This window comes from Macadamia integrifolia, unplaced genomic scaffold (assembly GCF_013358625.1).
Source record: "Macadamia integrifolia cultivar HAES 741 unplaced genomic scaffold, SCU_Mint_v3 scaffold2928, whole genome shotgun sequence".
Taxonomy (NCBI): domain Eukaryota; kingdom Viridiplantae; phylum Streptophyta; class Magnoliopsida; order Proteales; family Proteaceae; genus Macadamia; species Macadamia integrifolia.
The window spans coordinates 15820-38711 of NW_024869067.1; the positions used below are offsets into that span (position 1 = coordinate 15820).

At 38.5% G+C, this 22892-nt stretch overlaps 1 protein-coding gene across 2 annotated transcripts; it reads left to right on the forward strand.

The window, feature by feature from the left end:
• The first annotated feature begins 1888 nt into the window (after window positions 1–1888).
• On the forward strand, window positions 1889–15289 carry LOC122067481 (golgin subfamily A member 5-like). Of its 2 annotated transcripts, none has more exons than XM_042631334.1 (3): window positions 1889–2024; window positions 4942–5842; window positions 14892–15289. In XM_042631334.1, the coding sequence occupies exons 2-3, from the start codon at window positions 4974–4976 to the stop codon at window positions 15070–15072; spliced, it is 1050 nt and encodes a 349-aa protein (XP_042487268.1). In that variant the 5' UTR covers window positions 1889–2024; window positions 4942–4973; the 3' UTR covers window positions 15073–15289. The 2 variants fall into 2 exon arrangements, with proteins under 2 accessions (XP_042487268.1, XP_042487267.1); XM_042631333.1 differs by having other exon boundaries at window positions 1896–2043.
• The last annotated feature ends 7603 nt before the right edge of the window (window positions 15290–22892 follow it).

Below are 22892 nucleotides of genomic sequence, written 5' to 3' on the forward strand. Positions count from 1 at the left end.
ATCTTATTGAATAAAAGGCGGATTGCATGCCAAGGTTCGCAAAACAGATTTAGTCAAGGAGTGGATTGAGGCCATACTATTTTACGTTGGATGGACATGCCTTTCCTTGCAAAGGTGTCGTCAATAGTGGTAACAAACCTTGGAAGATCAGAAAAGGAACACTCCTATATGGGGTTGGCACACATGAAACATGATATCCTCAATGATAAGTCGGATTTGAAAAGGAACATAGTTGGAATGGTTTTAACCTAATCACCTCTAGCCCTCTAAGTTGCCTGACTCCACCCATAGGCAAAAATATCCTAAGCCAATTACTACACCTTCCTTAATTGCTCCTACTTCTCCACTAATGATTGAGTACATTGATGTTGAATTCGATGTAGCCAGTAGAAGAGTTCCATTGTGATTACGAATGATGAAACCCAAGGCACAGATTTATCTTTAACTAAGGATGCATCAACATTGATTTTCACCACATCAAGAGGGGGAGGAATCCAAACTGGATGTTGTTCTTGCCTCGATAGAGTAGCAATAGGATGATCCAAAACCTCTTCGCGAGACTTAGCCATATTGAACTCGTTAAAAAAAGCTTCAGCTTTGCAAATCACGTCAGTGGGGAACCAATTATCTCTTTTGAAGATGAACTCATTCCTAATAAGCCGAAGTGCCCAAACTACAAAAGTGCACACAAGAAGTTCTTCTTGATCATCAGTTCATCTTGTGAATTGAGGTCACACCATTGTCGGATCCAAGAATGAATTAGAAATGAGGGATCATCAACGATCCAATGGGAGAAAGAGGACTCGACAAACGACCTTAGCAAATGAGCAATGAAGAATGGTATGGTCAATCGATTCAGATTATGCTCAATTGGAAAAAAAAAAAAGGAATTGGGTTGGAATTAGGGGTGCAACAAGGCCAGGTTGGGCCGGCTTCTTAAATCCCTAACCCAACCCTGAGTCCCCTTAACTGGGGCCAAACCTGTCCTGACCCTGACTCAGGGCCGCAAAACTTCAACCTAGGCCCAACCCTTCAGGGTTCAACCCAACCCTTACTCGCCCTGATTGGCCCTGATTTTTCAGGGCCGGGTCGGGCGGGGATGACCTTATTAACCCTGGTTTGCCATCAAAGGTCGGGTATACTCTGATCCTGACCCTGCAAAATATGAAATATCTGGAAAAAAAAACATACACACACACAAAGTCACAAATTACTTGTCATGACTCATAAGGAGAACATCCTAAAGCAAACATTCAAATAATACAAATAACTACAACTATTATGGGAAACAAAGAAGAGATCGTCCTAAGAAAACAAATAATCCAAAAAAAAAAAATCAATTATTTGTTTTGATAAACAAAGTGATCATCTTAATAAAACAAACAATCTGAAGATCTCAAAACCCTTGTCTTGTCATGTTAAACAAAGAGGAGAACATCTTAATAAAACAAAAAATTCAAAGTCAACATCAGGGCAAAAACTAGGGCAGGGTCAGGGTAAAAAAATCAGGGCCGGGTTCAGGACAGGCTGGGAGGGTCAAAGACATCAATCCTTATCCGCCCTGACCTGACTCAGGGCCAGAAATTTCAGAGTCAGGCCAACCCCCATGGCCAAAATTTTGGAGTCGATACTTGTTCAGGATCAGGGAAGGTTGGAGCCGTCAGGGCCAAACTTGCACCCCTAGTTGGAATCAGTCAAGGCTGATACCGATCCGGTCCTAATCAGATAGAAATACCCCTACATTCAACTTTTAAAATACCATTTTTACCCTTCATCATCGATATTGGTCCACCGATATAATATCGGATCGATATCGATCCGATTCGATTCCGCGAACCATAGACTGGAAAGACAACAATGACGTGAAACCTTAGCAACGCCAATAATACTAACAACCAAAAGAAAGGAAAAAGACATAAAGGCGAGGAACCAGTCTACCCCGTTCTCCATTTCGGTTGTTCCCCCCCTTATTAGAACGCGTATTGGACGAACATCATAGCTTCTGCAGTCAAGACCCTTCAAAGGTTTCTCCGATTCAAACCTGTAATTCCGATCAAAATCCAACCTTTTTAATCTTCCGAATGAAGCAAAATCTCTCCTTTTTCGATTTAATCTTATTTTGCCTTTGTTCTTCTTCAGTGTGGTTTTGCTTTATAATGCCTGTTTCTAGATTGTTGTGTATACTTGGGAATTGGGATGCTTGTTTGGTAGGTTTTGATTGAGATAAGAACGATTTTTCGCTTCTTGGTTACTATTATATGCATTTGTCGTTTTTTTTTTTTAAATCAGCTTAGGTTTTATCTGTTGTTTGTTTTAGCGTATCAGGTTGGGTAGAGACTTGGAGTTTAGGAGGCTGGTTCATGTGCGGAGAGATGATCATTTACTACTAGGATTTTTAAATACTTAACTTACAAATACCAAACGACATACATCCGGTTTGAAATTGAATTAGAGGGAACTCGGTTTCCTTTTCCCATATATTGTGTTTTAATTCTTGTAGTTGAACTGATGTTGGAAACAAAAACAAATTTTTTTGGTTACGGTCTGTTCGTAGTCCAGCAATTGTTGCTGAATTCTCCAGATTGCAGTAACTCTTTTAAATTGGAGTTGGTTGTTTCATTGGTTGGCGCATAATTGCGTTTTTCATATCTGGGTTTATTAGGGTACTTGAGTATATCAATTAAGGGAAGATATCTTTCAGGATGTTAATGAACGTGGAAGTGGGTTTAATAGAGGGTTTAGAGGCTTCAGAAAATAGAATATCTGAGACTGGAGGGCTCGTTTTCCTTCCACAGGGTAGAGTAAGATAAATGTATTTCCTTTTGTCTACCCTTTTTTGGGGGAGCCTCTACACCCCATCCACACAAATAAAATATAGGCCAGATTCTACCATTGTCTTTGAGCAATCTGAAGTCATCTTTGTAATGAAAATGAAGGAGTTATTTTAGTTGTTGCCATGGTCTACTGATTGCACAATTTGCACAAAGAGGTTATTCCCTTTTTTCCATCCTGGAAATCTTATATGTCCAAGCTCTGAAGTGTATTTGAAGATCTTTCTCCTGTCATGACTCATGAGAGCAATTAAAAATCTTGTGACTGAAGAAAATCCTATATCATTTGTACTAATTTGTTCAAAGGCACCTAAGTTCTGATTATTTTTTTATATTGGAAATAACTTGGAAGTGCATTTTATTTTTAGAAAGATTACCATGTCGTAGAGGACGATGTTTCATAGAGAATTAAAGTGGGATTGATGAAGTGGAGAGGTGCGACTAGAGTATTGTGTGACCAATGTATCCCGTTAAAGCTTAAAGGAAAGTTTTATAGGACTGTTGTACGACTGGCTATGATGTATGAGGCGGAATGTTGGGTTGTTAAGAAGTGTCATATTGCGAAGCTACATGTGGTAGAGATGAGGATGTTAAGATGGATGTGCAGGAAAAACTAGGAATGAAAGCATTAGAGCTGATTTGGGAGTTGCACCAATCAATGATAAGCTTCGAGAAAGTCATTTGAGATGGTATGGCCATGTTCAGCGGAGGCCTTGGGACTCCCCAGTAAGGAGGAGTGATATAATTTCGATTGAGGGAGCTAAAACAGCTAGGGGCAGGCCTAAAATGACTATAGGAGAAGTTGTGAGGAATGACATGCATAGTTTGGGTCTTGTACTAAGTATGACCACGGATAGAGCCTATTGGAGAGCAAGGATCTATGTGGCCGACCTTGTCTAATTGAGATGCTCCTGTCTTGCTGGGCTGTCCTATTACCTCTTACTTTCATCTTGTATTCTTCATTTATTTATTTATTTTTCACTGTCCTTTTCTGTTTAGACCCCAGTTCTTACCTACCTTGTTTGGTCTGGATCCTTGTAGCCGACCACATTAAGTTGGGATAAGGCTGAGTTTGTTGTTGTAAAGATTACCATGTCAGACATTGGTGCACTCGTGTGAGGACATATGCTGACAATACTAGTCTGGCATTAATTTCATCTTTTCCAAATTGCCATGTTAATAAAACATCTTGGTGTCATGACACCAAATTATTTCCCTGTTACATAAATTTCAGATTTATAATAGTTCTATATGGGCTTTGAATCCCTTCTCTAAATACTTAAGCGCGTTTCCTGACATCTCTTAACTACACAAACACTAAATTCATTTATGTATTATTTATGAAGAGCTGCTTCTTACGTGCTGGAACAAACCCTCTCCCTTTGGTGAGGGAGTTGGACTGATTATTTACTTCATGTCTGAAGTGAGAGCAACCAACTGATCTGCTCGTTGAACTTCTTTCTCACTTGAGCATTTTGCAGTGTCGTGGTTCCTACCACATTTGGTATAGTTTAGGATAATACCATGAAAATTACCTGTCCATGAACCTACTTTGTTATGAGCTCCATAGTCTATATCTAAGATCTACTTTGAGAAGAGTCTCTAGAACAGCTTCTTCACTCCTTACCCTGTTTTTGGAGGTGAAAGCAAACTGGATTCTCCCTTCTGCATTTCTCAGCAAGAACCTGATACCGAGTCATTGTACCATATATTCTCTGAAGTTAATATGTCAAGTCACTAATGCTATAGTTTGAGATCCCTTTATTATTTGGTGAAAATATTAGCAACATTAAATATTGGTAGCAATGCATCACCCAAGCATAACTGATGAAGACCCTCACCGGATCTCTCTAGGTTCATGATCTATGTTAAGCTTGGAACTTTTGCCAAGCCCAACTCCATCAAATCGTTCAATGGTTTGGCCCGTTTTGTGGACTTTTCTTTCCCATGCATCCTTCTCAGCAAGCATTAGTATAGAAGACTGCTCGCAGATGTTTCCTTTTTCATTTTAATTTTCAATTAGAATGTTTCTTTGTCATATTTTTCTGTCTATAAGTCTGTATAACATCATCCAGTATAATTTGTTCAAAGGTTTAGAGTTTCATCTCAGGTACAATTCCTCCTCATAACCAAGAGTAGGTGATGGAGGCGAAAATGGAGGAAGATTTAGACCTTCAGTCACTGAAGTCTCAGCTAAAAGAAACAAACATCATGTGGAAGGAGGAGGAGATGGAGCAAAGACAGTCTCAGGTGGATGCCTTGCAGGCAAAGCTTATGGAGGTGAAGGCTTCTGTCCAGGACTCTGAGGAAGATGCAAAAAAGGAACTAGAAGTTCTTTGGCGAAGGGTTAAAACTGCATCGACACTGCTTACGTATTTGAAATCAAAAACAAGAATCATGGCTGTTCCACATTTAGCTCATACTTCATGTGGAATCAGACATCAAGAAGGGGTAGGTCTTGTTGACAAAAATGGTACACCATTGTCTGACTGGTCGAAGGATGTGGATCTTTCTTCCTATGATAATGCAGATGAGGAAACTTGGATGGTAATCAGTAACAGGAATGGATCTGTTGATGAACATGATGGAGCTTATATTGGTGAAATACTTAAGTCTGTACGAATGGTAACAGACATAATGGAAGCTCTTGTGAAGCGGGTTATCATGGCAGAAACTGAAACAGCTATTCAGAAAGAAAAAGTTACTTTAGGCCAGGAAGAGATTAAAAAGAAGGCTTTTCAAATTGAAAGCATGTCAGTGAAGGTAGTGGAAATGGAAAGGTTTGCGCTAGGTACAAATTGTATTTTAAATGAGATGCGGCAGAAGGTGGAAGATATGGTTGAAGAAACTTCTAGACAAAGGCAACGAGCTGCAGAAAATGAACAGGAGCTTTCTCGTGTGAAGCAGGATTTTGAGTCATTGAAATCCTACGTCAGTAGTCTTATCAGTGTGAGGGAGACGCTTCTTTCATCAGAGAAGCAATTTCAGACAATTGAGAGGCTTTTTGAGAGGTGTGTGACTTTCATTTTTCTGTTAATGCCTGCTTTTTTTCAGTCACCTCACTTCATATGAGCTACAGAAAATGAACAGGAGGCTTTTTTGTTCCCCACCCCCTTTTTGTCCGCTCTCATGCATGCTTGTGGCACACTCGCACTAATTCTAGAAGTGACTTGCATGGGTGAAGCTCTCTGTTTACTGACAGTATTATCTTGATGTGATACTGATGTTTGTTGGCAAGCTGGCTTTTTTTTTCTCCTTTTTGATGATGAATATGCAATGTGACCTTTTCATGAGATGAAATTAAAAAACGCTAGGGAAACACTGGAAAGAAAAATAATCCAAAAAAAGAAAAGAACTTTGCGAGCCAATAAGGCGAAATATTTTGACAAATAATATATAGATTCAAATGTCCACATGACACATTATCGTGTTTGTGTGGAAATACTGACACATGTGAATTATTCAAATAAGTGCTAAAGTGCATGTTTTGCTGAGCTTCTTTGGCCGAGATTTTGGGGATGCTGATGTAAATCATAGACTGTAATAACACCACAGCAGGTAACTAGTCCTACAGAAGAGAGGGATAAGAGAAGAAGAGTGTGCTGCAAGCCTTAGAGAAGAAAAAGACTCACGGTTCTGGCTCAATGCCAAACTGTGAGCACTTGGGTAGATTATAATATTATTTAACATAATATTTCAAAATTTGAAATAATGCCCATAGTGACTTGATATTGCATAAAGAACCATTAAAACAATAACCATATACCCAAAACATCTATGTGGTAGAAGTGTAGAACTAATATTGTACCAAACCATTTAACACTCTCCCTCAAGCTGGAGTGTATTATACATCACCCATTCCGAGCTTGGAACAACCCTCGAGAAAAGTTGGACGATACAAGGCCTTGGTGACGTATCACCTAGCTGATTCCCAAAGTGACAAATGGAGTAGAAACAAGTTTCCTCCTCACCCTCTTTGCTTGTTAAATATCTTAGCCTCCCCCTCGTCTCCTCTAGGTTTATTTCCCATCATTGTGCCCCAAAGTTGAGTCAGATCCACAAGAGACTCCAACTTTGGAAAGGTACCAATTCAACCAAATTTCTTCACCCCCTCCGCTGGTCCTCCAATCATTATTTGGAGCTTATCCGATCTGTCCTCCAATCTTCTTATATCTATTAGCGGGGAGTATTCCAACTGGCCAAATCTGTCATCAAATCCATGGAATCCCTCTTTTGCACGTTTTTGTGGAAAGGTACCGATTCAACCAAATTTCGTCACCCCCTCCGCTGGTCCTCTCTCTGCCTTCCTAAATCCGAATGAGTTCTTGGCTTGAGAAGAATCAAGGATGTCAACTCTGTTGGCATCCTCAAGCTCATCTGGAAGTTGGCCTCTAAGCATCCCAGTATCTGGGTCTCTTGGGTCTACTCCTCCCTTCTTTGTAAGGATTCTCTTTGGATTGTGTCCGCTAACCCCAATTCCTCTTGGGTGTGGTGCAAGATCCTCATTACAAGACCTCTTGCCTCTAATGCCTTTAAAATCCAAATCAGTGGAGTAGACAGCTCTTTCTAGCTAGAAAACTGGCACCCGGAAGACGTGCTTGCTCTCTTTGTTGGTCCTAGAGCTATTTACTCCTCGGGTCTTCATCTGTCTCCTCCATTCCAATGGCTCTTGTTCCCTCCCCTTAACATTCCTTCTTTGGCTTCCTTTTGGCAGTCCCTCCCCCCCGCTTCCTTACCCGAACAAAGTGGATAAAATTTTTTGGTCCCCTTCAACTCTGGTTTCTTTTTCTCTTCCTTTGCCTGGAATTTGGGTCGCGTAGCCGCCCCCTCCTCTCTTTGGCATAAGTTGGTCTAGTTTAAATCCACAGCCTCACCTCGCAGTCCAGTTCTTTCCAATTTCCTTCTTACCCAATCTTTCCTCATCCATCGTCACTTGCCTGTTTCTCCTTCTTGCTGCCTTTGTTGGAATGGTTTAGAGGATAGCAACCACTTATTCTTTGAATGCCCCTTCTCTTCCTCCATCTGGAAGAGGGTCTTTGCCAAATGCTAGCCTACTAGGAGAAGTCCCCTCCCCCTACAGAGAGAATGGATTTGGATTGATATGACATTTTTTGGGAGATCCATGACTGCTAGGAATCTTGCTTGCCGCTACCATTAACCACATCTGGATGGAGCGCAATCTCCGTAGATGGACTTCCAAATCTAAATCCTTTGACGAGATTTGGAATGCCATCTACTTTGATGTATCCTCCAAACTCATCTCCGCCCCCACATAGATTGGTTATTGATTACACAAGGAACAGACTTATTATTGTCTCTTGGGGATTGCCTCTATCAATCTTGTCTCCACCCTCTAGAGGTAGAGGGGATAATGTGTCTATTGACGATGACAAGCTTGGGAATTGGGAATCAGAGGAGATGCCAATTTGGTCGTCAGAAAGGGGAGGGACAAAAACAGGATGAATTTGGGAATGCCTGATTAAATAAGTATTAAGTGAAGTGAAAAGGTTCATCTTTGCTAGAAGGACAAAAGGGTAGTGGCACGAGGGATTGAAAAGGGCGAAGCTTGAAAGTGGCCATGAGTTTTGGCTTTGGAGGAAGATGGTGACGTTAGCTTTAGTAGATAGGGAGGAGGGAAGATTGAAGTGGCTGTGATTCTCTTTAATAATTCCTTTTGGCCCATCTTGCTTTACTTGCCCATGAAGAAGCAAAGAAAACTTGTGGACCTTGGCTAAGGAATTTAAATTTCACTGCCGGAAATGATGGGGTGCAGAGGGTTTGCGGAGGAGAGAGAATATTTTTTGCCAGAAATGAGGGTTTCCAGAGAGGATACTGGACGTAGTGAAGAGAGAAGAGAGGGCGCTTGGATCACTAGGAGGAGGAGGATGTTACCGTTAGGACTGGAGGAGGTCGAGAATATTATTGGGATCTATTAAATTTCGTAGGGCTCTATTCCAACTTGGGTTGTTATTAACAAATAGAACATTAATAATGTTCCATCTATCCTTATATTGGAGTACATTTGGGGCCGGTCTATTCTCTAGGAGCATGAAATCAGGACGGATTTGCCAAACAGAATTCCACTCCCGTTTTATTCCCGTGGAATAGGAATCAGTGGAATCAAGAATCAGGAGTTTTATTAAATGGGGCCTAAGCGACCATGGAATTTTCAGTACAAGAGTGAGGAACTTGTGAAGAGCCATTGGTTAGTCAATAGTAGAGGAGGAACTAGGAAGGCATAGGAGCTCCAAACAAAGGTTATGAATAGGAGGTGGTAGAGAAGGAGAAACTATAGCTGGTTGTAATGTTTTAGAACATTGCGGCTACACTTGTAGTGGTGCTGTTGGGAAGTAGTCGGAGAATCAGCAAGGGGAACCAACCTAGGAATAGGAGGAGAATCCACAAGGGGAACTAATTTAGTATCCAAAGTACGAATCGTAGCAGAAAATACGGAGTGATTTCAAAAAATGTAGCATCAGTACTAATAAATTGCCATTGTACAACCATATCATAATATTGATAACTTTTCTGGGTCCGAGAGTAACCAAGAAAGACACACTTTGACAGCCCGGGGAGATAGTTTATCAACATGCGGTTGTAAATGATGGGGAAAGCAAGTGCAACAAAAAACATAGTGATCACTTAGGAAGAGCGACATATAAATTGGTTGAACCGTGGAGGGCATACGATCAATAATAAGCTGCAGCTAAACTAGCGTCACTCCAAAAACTTTTGGAAACATTCATATGAATCAATAGAGATCGAGCAATCTTTAATAAATGTCTATTTTTCCTTTCAGCAACCCTGTTTGTGACACAAGACCCCAAATATTGGAATGAAATAAACAAAATAAAGGACTTCTGGACCACAGTTATTTAATTCGGATTCAGGAATTATTCGGATGAAGAACTATTCAGATTAATTCGTTTTATTAATTCATCAATTCGGTCAAAATAAAAAGCAGAGATAATAAAATTCGGGTTTGGATTCGGATTCGGGAATTATTCGTTTACAAAAATTAAAAAGGGACAAAAAATTCGGATGTTATTTTTAATATTTGTAATACTTGTTTCATATTATCAATTATCATATGTACATAGCATACAAATGATATAAAAATTAAAATTTTAAATTTTAAAGATAAAAATAATATATTTAGATTTTTTTTCTTTCTAAACTCCTTTCCTATTACTCAAATAATTGAATCAGAGAGAGAGACTGAGAGGGGGGATTGAGGACAAATTCAGCCAGACTCACGTCACCTAGCATGCATGTTCATCTTAAAGACTAGAGAGAGAGAGTAGCAATTGTTAGACTTAGTCAAACCAAAATGGGGTGAGAAAAAAAAAATTTGGTACAAGTGTGAGAGATTACCTTGGGAAACATAAGCTTTGTCGGTTTCTATTAAAACAAGAAGAAAATTAACATTGGGATACTAAATGTATAATAATCACACTATTTCTAAAGCTCATTGACTTATTCAAGATAATTTTTTTTTTTACATGGGATAAAATTCGGTTATAATTCGGATAAAATTCAGTTCAGACGAATTATTCGTGAATTTTTAAAAAAATCTATAAAGTCCAGAATTTTCAGAATTTTTTATTTAATTCGGATTTGGACCGAATTATTCATAAAATTCGGTAAAATTCTGTTCGGCCAAATTATTGGCAAGGCTGCATACATTATTACCCTACCCAGACCCACAGTGGTAGGAGCCTCGTCACTGGGTACACCTTTTAGACACATTTATAGAAGAAAAAGAAGACCTATGATTCTTCCCTAGCTCACACGCTGAAGGCAAGACATGACTTGCAACTAGAAAGCATTTGCTGAAGTTTGGACAGCGAATTGGATATGCCATTGGAGAGGGGAAACATCACTAGAAGTAGTAACAATAGTTCTAGCAGATGCATCACAATGGAGATGAAACAACCAATCGTTCTCACGCCCTCCACCAATCTTCCTCTTTGTCTGAAGGTCATGAAAGGCAGAGTAAGAAGGATAGGATGACAAGTGCTTTAGTGAGTTGACTAATAGATAAAAGATTCAAAGGTAATTGGGGAACATAAAGGATAGATGACAAGGACATGGAAGCAGTGGGTGAGAATACACCATGGCCAGTTGACAACTCACACGGGTTGAAGGCCTATTAGCAAGAAAAACAGGTGATGGATCAGATGATGAGTCTCATAAAAGGAGGAAACAAATTTGACTTACCACTCATGGTTTGAGGCACAAGAATCAATGACCCTAGAAGCGGGAGATGAGGCAGTAACAAGTGCAGTGGTACGCATGACTTGTGGTAGATAGGGTTCCTGTAAATCAGGAATGTTGGAACCACAAGGTGTATAGAAAGCTCCGAACTGAGCCCCCATGGTTTGGGGATGCCTTGGGTGAACCAGAACTGAACCATATTGTGGTTTCATTGAACCAGAAAAATTGGTTCAATGTTTGAACCTCAGACCAAAAATAAAGGCTTGACATCACATAGCCACAAGCTCTCTCTTTCTCCTCTTCCTGCTTGCAGCTGAAACTTCCATCAGCTCTCCCTGGTTTGAGGAAACTTGACCTTGAGTTTTTTATAGTTGAAGAATCAACTTAGTGTGGTGAACATCCTGCTTCCACCCATAATAGAATTCTGGTAGCTCACAGATGTTAGGAATAAAATCCTCAAGTCGTGGAGCTCTTTCTTCGAAGAACTATGGAAGAATCACAATTCTGTCATCTCCACTTCACGAACAGTCTCAGCTGTAAAACCGTCAATGGAGTCCTTCGTTACTGCATCTTCTACCTCTTTTTCCATCGCCTCAACCTCCACTGTTTCAATTTCCTCGGTGTCTTCATAATCATCCTCTTCTCTTTCTTTCTTATTCTTCTAATTAAGTTCCAGGTTAGTATTCTCTGTGCATGCTTTAATCTTGCATTACATCGATTTCTTTGCCATTTACGGGGGCACATTTTGCTCCCATGGTTCTTTGTAGATGATTTGGTATGTATTTGGTTCCGGAAAATCACAAAAATAGGCTTATTTTAGTGGAAATAAGCATTGGGTTGGGTTATTACATTTGTGTTGGGGCTTGGTCCAATAGATTTTCATTGTAATTTGTCACTTTTGTGGCCAAGAATAGGAGTAAAATCTAGGAATACGAAATTAGTCATCTAGGAGGAATTTGGTCCATGTTTGTGGGGTTTTTTTAGTCCTTTTCTATGTTAGAAGTTTACTGTCAAGTCCGAGAGTTATTAAGAAATCTATGGTTACCTTTTCAATTTATACTATGATTTAGAGTCCTATTTGGAGTAAGAGTATCGAATACTAGTCTGTTTTGGATTTTCCAATTACTAGTTTGAGTTCCAAGTCATTATAGGATTATTGGACATTTAGTTTGACAAATCTATGTATAGATGTAGTGGCCCATGGCCTAACCTACGAATTTTACAAATGATTTGGGGGTTGCACCAATCCAAGACAAACTCCGTGAGAGCCTATTGAGGTGGTATGGCCATGTCCAACGGAGACCCATGGAGGCCCCAGTAAGGAAGAGTGACCAGATTCATTTGCAGGCCTAAGATGACTATTAACGAAGTGGTCCAAAAAGATATGCAAAGAGTAGGGCTCGACCCTAGTATGACTTCGGATAGAGTTTCGTGGAGGACAAGGACCCGTGTTGCTGAACCCCCTATAGGGGGTGTTTCCATGATTCGTCTTTCTATTCTGTTGTACCTTCTTCTATTATCCCTATGTTTCTTCTTTTTAACATATCTTTTGTGCTTCTTTACTTTCTATTTTCCATATTGGATCCATGTAGCCGACCCCATTCAGTTGGGATAAGGTTACGATTGTTGTTGTTGTAGTTATTGGTTTTTCAAACAGTGTTGCTGTGAGAGATTCATAGTGTTGCTGGGTGGAGCGGGTTGCTTGGAGGATTCCTGTCCTTTTTCATTATTGTTCTACTCCTTGTATCAGATTCAATAGTTCTGTCCCTCTTTTCCTAGTTTGCGACCCCCTGTTTTCTGCCGACCTCTAGTTGATATATCTCATCGACTATTGCCCAGTTTTATCTGAAACTGCATATCTGATCATTAGTTTAGTTGTTTTCTTAATCTGATAGTGTTCTCTGAGATCCATTCATAAACCTGAACTTTCAGCTAGCTGGTCAATAATCCCAGTTGTACTAGGACTTCTCTGTCAAACCCTGATCTGTTTCTGATTATTTTCAAAAGTTTCTGGCAAGTAAATCATCTCTAGAGGCTCACCCGACCAGGAGCTGTGGTGGATTCCTGTCCACTCTCATTATTTTCTTTTACTATATTCTACCAGATTCAACAGTTCAGTCCCTCTTTTATTCCTAGCTTGTGATCCCCTGTTTTCTACCAACCTTCCAGCCAACCTCTAGGTTTTATTTTTATTTTTATTTACTTTTTTTTTTTTTTATTGGTTTCCTACTCTATGTGCTATGTGAAGGGGTGGGGAGAGAAACCCAAGACCTCGTAGGATGGGCTTTACCGCACCACTCTCTACATACTGCCCTAGGTAGTTGTTCTCGGCCAACCACTAGTTGATATCTCATAGATTACTGCTTAGTTTAATCTGAAACTACATATCTGATCATTATTATTGTTATTTCTCTCCAGTAATCTGATAGCGTTCTCTGAGTCCTATTCAGAACCTGGACCTCCAGCTTGCTGGTCAAGAATCCCATTGGTACCATGACTTCACAGTTAAACCCTGTTCTGTTTGATTATTATCAAAATTTTCCAGCAAGTAAATAATCTCGAGAGGCTCACATGACCAGGAGCTCAGGTCAGAATGACCCATTTTTTGTTAGATATCAATTTTCTCCTTTACTTCCTTAAATCTGAAAAGCCGATTGGTTAGTTACTCTGTTTTGGAGATCCTACGATTGTGAGTTTCACTACTGTTACTCGCAAATGAGTGAGATAGACAATTCTCTCTCCCCCCCCCCCCCCCCCCCAAAACCCTCCCGGGAAAAAAAAAAGTTGTTGTAATAATGGCTTTTAGGGATGATGTTAAAATCCAAATAGGTCCGTAAGTTCTTTTGGGTTTATTGGTCCTTGTAATATTCTAGAATATTTTCCATTACTATAAATAAAGAAGGCTGGTGTCTAGTTAGACACAAGTCATTATTCCTCTCAACAAAAAGTGTATACATATATATAAAGGAATGAGCTAGACAGGGTATGAACTTACCTGGTCAAGGGATGTCATATTCAATTTGGTCCTTTTTTCTCCCTTCACTTTTTCTCTGTGTTGAATTCATTCCTTTGATGTATGGTTTATGCACTGGTCTGCCAGTAACTGGATTAATTGTAACTGTATGATACACCTGAACTCAACTTTCTAAGCCTTTTCCCCATCTAGTTGGGGTATAAATAGGGGGACAATTTCGTGACTTTGGTAAAGTCTAAAACCTGTTATGTGTCTCCTAAGTTTGCATCCTTCAGCTTCAGGGTCCTCTGGCTTTGGCCAGTTGTTGTCGTTGTTGTTATCTTTCTATTTTAGCTATTTTAAACAATAAAAGTGCCTTTATTGAAGGGGAAATAAAAGGGAATCGTTACTTTGGGGCCAAGAGTTCTATCTTGACAAAAAATCAGAATATAAGTTTCAGATATATTCCATTAACCCTGCACTCAAGAGTCTCAGACTGGTTAATGTTTGTTCCATGTAGTATTTAGCTTATGCATTCTTACATTTTTGGGAGGACAGTTGGCTGACCTCTGTATGGATTATTAATTGGAATATTGAGTAGATGATCAAGCTTCTAAACTAAATAAATAGAAATTATTGACAGGCATCCAACTTTGTCCCATTCCATCTCACACCAAGCCAAGTTTTTATGTGCAGTTAGATTAGATTGTATTGTGGCTAATGGGTGGTTCATGTTTAGTTTTGGGACACTATGAAGCCTGCTACCGTTAAATGAAAAAAAAAAAAACAGGAGTAGCTGATAACATCCAAAAGTAACATGGGCAGATAAATTATTCTTTGATGAACTTGCATCCCATTTTCCCTTTTGAGAGATGTTCGTGTGCATGCAGGCTAGTTGCGAAGACCACTCACTTGGAGAGTGAGAAGATGCGGAAAGAGGCCGAGGTGCAGAAACTTATGGAGGAGAATGTCAGGCTGAGTGCTTTACTTGACAAGAAAGAGGCTCAGTTGTTGGCCATGAATGAGCAATGCAAGGTAATAGCTCTGAATGCATCAACATCCAGATCCTAGAGTGATGCTTTGTGGTCTGGAAGGCTTGTGATGGTTCTCACCCACCAGTCTTTTAAGTGTACCACCCTGGATTCCATTCCTATGCAGGTTCCTTGTCAAAATGTATATTTGGAACATCCCTTGTGGTATAATGTTAAATCTGCTGAGATTACAATGTTATCTCCATGCATTGGAGCACTGATTCATCAAATGAGAAGTCCATTTGTATTTTGTGACACTATTCTAGAATATCCTAAACATGTGATGTGTGTGATGCGTGGTTGGCCGGACTCAACCACCCCAACAACCATGATCGCCATAGCTCTCTACTGCCGGGGAATTGGTCGCCAGTCTTTTTCGCCACATCGGGGCTATGGGAGTCGAACCCACTTCTTCCACAACCCCCCTCAATAACACAATCCCCTCATCTTTTCTGATCAGGTTGAGTTGTTGAATAAGAGATCTTTGAGCTTTAATCTTCTGAAATCAGTCCATCTCCATCGGCAAGCTGAAGGCTGTTTACTGGTCAGTTTGTTGTAATGTCTTGTGCCTTGTGCATCTGTTTGTGTTTGCATAGGCATCTGGGGTATCAGTGTAATACATGTTAACATCCAGAGTACAAATTCGTAAGCTTTGACGTTTGGAAGGGGTTGCTTGGATCAGAGTCCATTTTTACGAAGTGGAAAAATGAAAGATTCAAAGAGGACAGCTGCTAGCACAGCTGGTTGGAGCAAAGTGTAGTAGAGCACTTGCCCCGGGGGGTCTCAGTTTTGAGCGAGTTCCTCATCTAGTATCTCCCCCATTACCCCCTCCCCCTCCCCCTCCCCCCTTTTTGTAACCTCCTTGATCTCCCTTTGTAACATAAAAAATAGGATGAAAGATTGAAAATTCAGCACTAAGCAAGAGAATGCATGAACATACATTAGGTAAGCCATTACATGGAAGAGTATAATTAATTGTTCACATTAGCCTCTAGTGTAGACACAAGGATAGAAAAATGATCATCCTACCCCCTTGTTAGATGCTTCGGCGTATTTAGAAAACATTTGACCTTTTGATTGTCAATTGTCTTATTCTCAAATGTAGTCTAAATTAAGAATAAATAAGATTACAATTTATTTAAAGGGAACTTATTATTATCACAAAGGTCTATTATTTTTTTCAAATGTTGAAAAACATTTATTCTACCATGTGAACAAATGATATGTCCAATTTGACCGTTGGATAGAAAGGACAAGGTCGAGATTAGCCATGTGAAATTTTAATGTTATTCATCATAATTTTTGTATTGACATACATCCCATATATAACCTCGTGTACTAATAATCCAAACGTTAGTGTACTCTTTTCCCTTTGAGTGAGCATATATAATGTAAAATAAAAGAAAAAACAAAATATGAATGACTCAAATTTATCTTTGTGATTTTTTGAAACATCACTTTATAACTACCCTTTTAATGTCAATAAGAAAATCCCTCCTTCAATATATATATATATATATATATATAACTATATGCAAGGGTCTTTTTAAGTAAACAACACAAGAAGTGCAACAACGAGATGCATCGAAACAGTACCTTACATAGAAGGGCAGCAAGATCTTTTCATGTGAGGAGAAAGATAGACATTCTTGTGTCTCTTACTCTAATGATTTAGTGAATCTTTGGGCATAAAAAATACTTAATGGGGAGATCGTTGTCAAATTGCGTGGCCCTCACCCCAAAACAAGGGTATTCAATAGGGGTGGGATTTTTCATTTCACGAGGGAATGGAGGAGGTCATTTAGCTCTTTTATATCGCCATGCAATGGCTACCTTCTTTCCAAAATTAAATATAAAGAAAAAAAAGAACACTACAAGATCGTGTGCTCAGGCACAAGGGCACTGAAATTACCATCCCACCTCCTATCTGATATTTGGGTGCATTCTCCCATTAGCTGCCACAATGATACAAGGGCCACACATCAAGGTAACATTCTTTCTCCTTGTTTATAAATAGAAATGAGCTACACCAACTGCTAAGGCTGTGTTAAGAGAGAGAGAGAGAGAGAAGAGGGGGGGGGGGGGGGAACCGTACATATGGTTTTCTTGAGTCTTCAAGCTTTCTTTGCGTTTGGAACATTAGGAGAGAAGATTCTACGTTGAAATTTATGAAATTATCTTGAAATCAATATAATTTTCTATCTCCATGAACAAAAAAATAGCATCAGTTGCATTACAGGATTTAGATTAGGACATTTATACAAAAAAGAAACAGTGCTAAATTTCGAGTGGAAATCCCAAAAATATAGAGAAAGTGTGCCAAGGCCGCAATCCATTAATTGGAATTGGAATAAGTATGTCTTGGGATCAAAGCAAAACTTTAGTTATTTTTCAGTTCTTGTCAGCGGAAAATCGCCTCAGCTTCTACCTGCTTCTTAGAATTTGCATAGCCTGTCTTTATAATCTAAAATTGTCCCTAAATAATAACACCGAAAGCGTATCCTTATTTTTTTGTTAGTGGCACCTTCCTAACTTGCACTTTGGATCATCTGCATGAGAAAAGATACTATTAGTAAATATCAAAAGAAGGTGAAATGTTTTGAGTAAGATATCCATCGATTAATATTATGGAGAATAGTAACTAGATTGACATTAATTTTTTTTTGCTAGAATGTTATTTCTATGATCTCACAAGAAGTAAATGATTAAAGTAAATACACTAAAACACCTTTTAAGCTTTAGACAAATTCAAATATGAGTTAAAAAAACAAAAAAAACAAAAAACAAAACAAAAACCAAAAAAAATTCAAATATGAGTAGCAAAAAAGATGTATGAACACTAAGTTGAAAGAGTTGGCACCAACTCAATGAGGGAGTAGTCCAATGGGACTAACAACCAAACCCAGCAAATTCATAAGAAATAAAGAGATGGTAAATAGATTCAGAATCATGGCCACAAAGAATGCAAGATTTGTCGATATCCATCCATTTTCCAAAGGTATCTGTTATCAGAATTCCATGTAAGAGCATTCTCCAAAAAGAACATTTTGAATTTTGGGTAGATGTGCAGTTTCCACAAGAAAGTCTGCCAACGAGAAGGTAGGGTATTTACAAGGGTTCTTGTCCTTCCATGTCTGAAAAATATTAAGGAAGAAAATAAATAAATAAATAATTGAAGCAATCTTGGTAGAAAAAAAGTCCCTTCTCAGAGAGAACACCACCAACTGTCCAAGTTGGTGGAAATGGGAATTTTGATGATTTATCTGATGATGTTAGTGGAGACCACCTCACTTAATCTATCAATATTCCACAGTTGCTTGAGATGAAAGAGTCAACCCTGATGTTAGGCTCAAGTAAGGAATTTGTTATAGGAACCTGCAATTAGGTAAAGATGGCAGCTATGGGTTAGACCAGATGAAAATGTTACAATATGTCCCTAATTTGATACAAATCTTTTCTTGGAGATGAGGGAGAATAGAAACAACATTGTTCTAGATCCATGATCCTTTCTTTTTTTTAAGTTCTAGAATAAAAAATTTGAATAATCAACAAAGTATTTGACTCGAATGGGTCTATGCCAAAGGGAGTTAGATTCTATGAAGAGCCTCCAGCCCAATTTAAGGAGAAGGGTTTTATTTCGGGTGGCAGAATCTAGCAAACCCAATCCACCCCGATTAGTAGGTAGACAAATGTTTCCCCATGCCAATGAGATGCAATTTCTTGCCATTTGAGTTGGATCCATTCCAAATTCTAGAACAAATTGGAATCAACATTGTGACAGATTTTTTGTGGAAAAGCAAAGCAAGACATAAATTAAGAGGGAATAGAGTAGAGAACCGTTTGTGTAAGAATTCTTTGGCCAGCAAAAGACAATAAGTTGGCCTTCTAAACAGAGTCTCTTATCCACTCTCTCAACGATATGATGAAGACTTGGCCACACGAGACCTAGAGTGGATCAGATTCGTTCCCAAGTATAAATAGCATCCTTAGAGATTTCCTTAAGTCCTAAAGAGGTAGATAGGAGGGGACATTTTTACTGAAAAGATTGCACATTTATTAAAATTGATGTGCTGTCCTGAAAGGTCCAAGAAGAGTTCAAAGATGAGTTTAATGGAAAGTAGGTCTTCCGATGTTGCTCGACAGAAGATGAAGATATCATATGAAGTGAGAGATTTCAGGTGCTCTGTGAGAAATTTTAATACCTTTGGGGCTCTACCCCTGATTGATTTGCTCTCTCTTTTCCCTACTCTAGTTTTACAGGACTGGGGTCTTTTTCCTGTTTACCTATATGTTTTTTTATTCCCAGGATGTTATCTTCTGATTTGTTTGGTTGTTGGATGTGCCTCACGAAAGTCATAGTTTTTTTTTTATTCCTCACCTTCATCTGCCTCGTATCTTATGCTAGCGATTTTTAGAATGTTGTTGTGCTGGGATGAGCAATTCTTATTGTTGTGGTTCCTCTGTTGGGGGTTGGAAACTTAGTTGCCTCAGTAAGGCCGTTATATTTTGCTCTTAATTGAACTATTGGCGTCCTTCCTTGGCGGGATAATCTTAATTTTTTGTCAATCGCAAGGACTTTGTCTATAGCTCTGAAGGGAAGGAAGCCCCAATTTCCTCAATCCGGGTTTTTTTTATCCTTCACTTTTTCCTTGCACTATTGTTCTATTTTTCTTCAATTAGTTCCTTAAGTTATCTTTGGGGTTCTCTTTGAGGTTGAAATTACTTATCCTACTAATTTTGTGAATCTTGTTCTGTGTTTTTTTTGTTTCTATCATAAAGCCTTTGACTTGGAATATTTGTGATGCTTAAATTTGGATTTTAATGTTTTTCCCAAGCCTCTTAGATCATCTGTGCTTTATCCCTAACTCGGGCTCTGAGGGGTTTAGTGGTGGACTATGGTGCCTGCTGAATGATGTTATTACAGTTACTTTTGTGCATGTAGGCACTCGCTTTATTGAGATTTTTCTACTTACAAATCATGCGACTTTGTTAGATTATCAGGTATTTAAGGGAAGTGGTAAATTAGTGATCACTTGTGACAGGAACATGCAAGTTGGGCCACAGTATTATTACATAATGACACTTTTATTGTAATCTCTTTCAATTTTAGTGTTGCAGGTTGTGAACTGAAGTAAGAGGCTAGAGGTCTATTCCAAGGATCACAATATGCCATTGAACAAGGCTAGGTGGAAGTCAAAGTTTGGATCAACTGTGCATCTTTTATTTCGTAGTTTAACGAGGAAAAAATATTGAGGCAAAAGACGGAGGATGGGACATGATTTATGCATGGAGAGACTCCAAAAAATTTGCATAACACAATTGTAATGATAGCACCAGTTCGTGACCTTAGAGCTCAGTCCCATTAATTATTTTATGCCAATAATATATATATATATATTTTTTAAACCTTTTACTTCCACAATCTAACAAACTTGTGCTTTTGTTTAAACATTTAGCTTAACTTGTTATGCACAAGAAAACTAGAATTATGCCACATGAAATTTAGTGAATGTATTTACAAAACAGCAAAAAAACCATTTAACCCAAAACTCTCCTTTCTTTACTCTCAAATTTGCTAAATTTTTCCATACATATAAGAAATAATAATTACATAATTTATATTCACTTTCCGGGGAAATTTTCCATAATTTTATATTCACTTTCCGTATATAGGAATCTTAAACCACTCGGGCAAGTCTCCTTTTTTTTTTGGCTTACCAATCCTACCCTACTGAGTGCAACCTAATCCTAAAGAGATCGGCATTGCATTGACAAAAAATTAAATTGTGGCTTTTCCTTGATTGCTGTCATCATCAAGCCGGTCTCACTCAGGTAGTATATCCCACAATCAATGAGAAGCATTCGCTATGCAGAAAATCATTAGAGGTCCGATTACATAGATGTCCCATTGTTGCCCACGCAAAGTGATCCCAAATATGCTACAAAGCTTACCCAAAACACCCAGCCACAAATATGAAAGAAGCTCTAACATCACCTACGAAAGTAGTTGGAGGGAATCATGACATATCCACACCATCACCTAACGTATGACCCTCCCAATATTTGGAGGGTATTCATATCAACATCACTTAACTTGAATCAAATCCTCTCCAATAACTGAGGCTTCAACCACCCTTCAATCTGCCACATGCATGCATCAAGCTCTTCAGTGTTGTATACATGCATGTCTAATTGAAAAGTAGTCGAAGAAACTATCATTAAAGAGAAACTGAATCCACAACTAATAACAGAGACAGATAAAACCCAACCCGCATCATCCCTATAATTAGGTCAAAAACCGACCCAAGCCTACCAAGGCTTTAAAAAAAAAAAACAATCCTACCAATCAGCTAAGAGGGACGGGTTAGATCAAATTCTTACATCTATCCCACTTTTCTTGTTTTATTTAAGATATTTCTAAACCAAATAATACATCATTCCAATGGATTATTATAATGGTCTGTATAAATATTTTTAAATTAAAAAACAAACAGAACACATAATATTACAATATATTAAATTATAAACTATATTACAATGACTGTATATAATATAATAATACAAAGTAACAAGTACAATATCTATATTAAACATATTATAAAATCAAAATTAATAATTAGAATTAAATTTGACCATATCCACCCAAAGCCCGAACATGCCCTGACCTCAATGTTCAGGGAGGCCAAGGGTGGAAAAACACTAAACGCCTAGATAGGGGTGGTAAAAACAGCCCAATCAACCCGAATCAACCCTAACCCACCTAGAGTCCAAGCAAGGCTTGCACTGAGATTTCAGCCCATAAAGTGAATTAAGATTGAAATTTTCAGGCCCAAAATAAGGCTGGGTTTGGCAACCTCAACCCAAACCCGACCCAACCATGTTTATTAAGTGTATATAATCATATAAATATACTAATAATTATTAATGGGTACCTATAGAAAAAGGTCTATATCGAAAAGTTTTGTCTTTGACCTCTTCATTGAATCAAGATTAAGCAATCAAATAATGATAGTATTGAATTGGGTTAAACCCAACTCAATCAAGGTTCATCAATGCTGGGTTGGGTTGAACAAAACACCCCTACCCCTAGGGCTGGGCTTGACTTGGGCTTAGTTAATAGACCTTAGGTTAGGATCCCGTTTTTTCCCCATTGACACGGGAAAACTACCCCTTAAACCTTATTATATAGAGTGCTTAACATATAAAATTATAAAATTACTATTATAATATATACATGCATTGTAACAGAATTTACAATATATAAATATTATATTATCATGTTACATACACACCATTCACAATTTTAAATTAAAAGTATCTTATACATGACATTTATTTTTATCTTAAAAATCCATTGGAATGATGATTCATTTGACATAGATGTATATTAAAAGAAGCGACAAAAAATATGATAGATATAAAAACCCAAACCAACCCAATCAAGCCCACCATGAGGCCAGATCAGACTCATATCTTTCTCATATAGTGTTTGATCCACACTAGGACACCACTCAAAATAAAAACTAATTCAAAAAAATATAAGATTAAATGGAATCCAAGTATTGATTGAACACCATACGATAATCTCTCATATGAGATTGGGATTATTTTTCCGGGTAGTCAGGGTCAAATTTCCAGCCTATCATATAACAATAACATGAATTGTCATATCCCAAAAAAAGGGTAGAGTATAATTGTCAGCTGTTCCAGGGTACCAGGGATCAAATCTAGAATACTTGTCCCTTCTCGGGAAGGAACTTATATCAGCTCACTCCAAACGTGAGCCTATTTCCTACTAAGAAGCAAAGTGCTCCCTTTCAGTGGGATCTACTTGCAAAAAAGATACCTACAATACTCAGT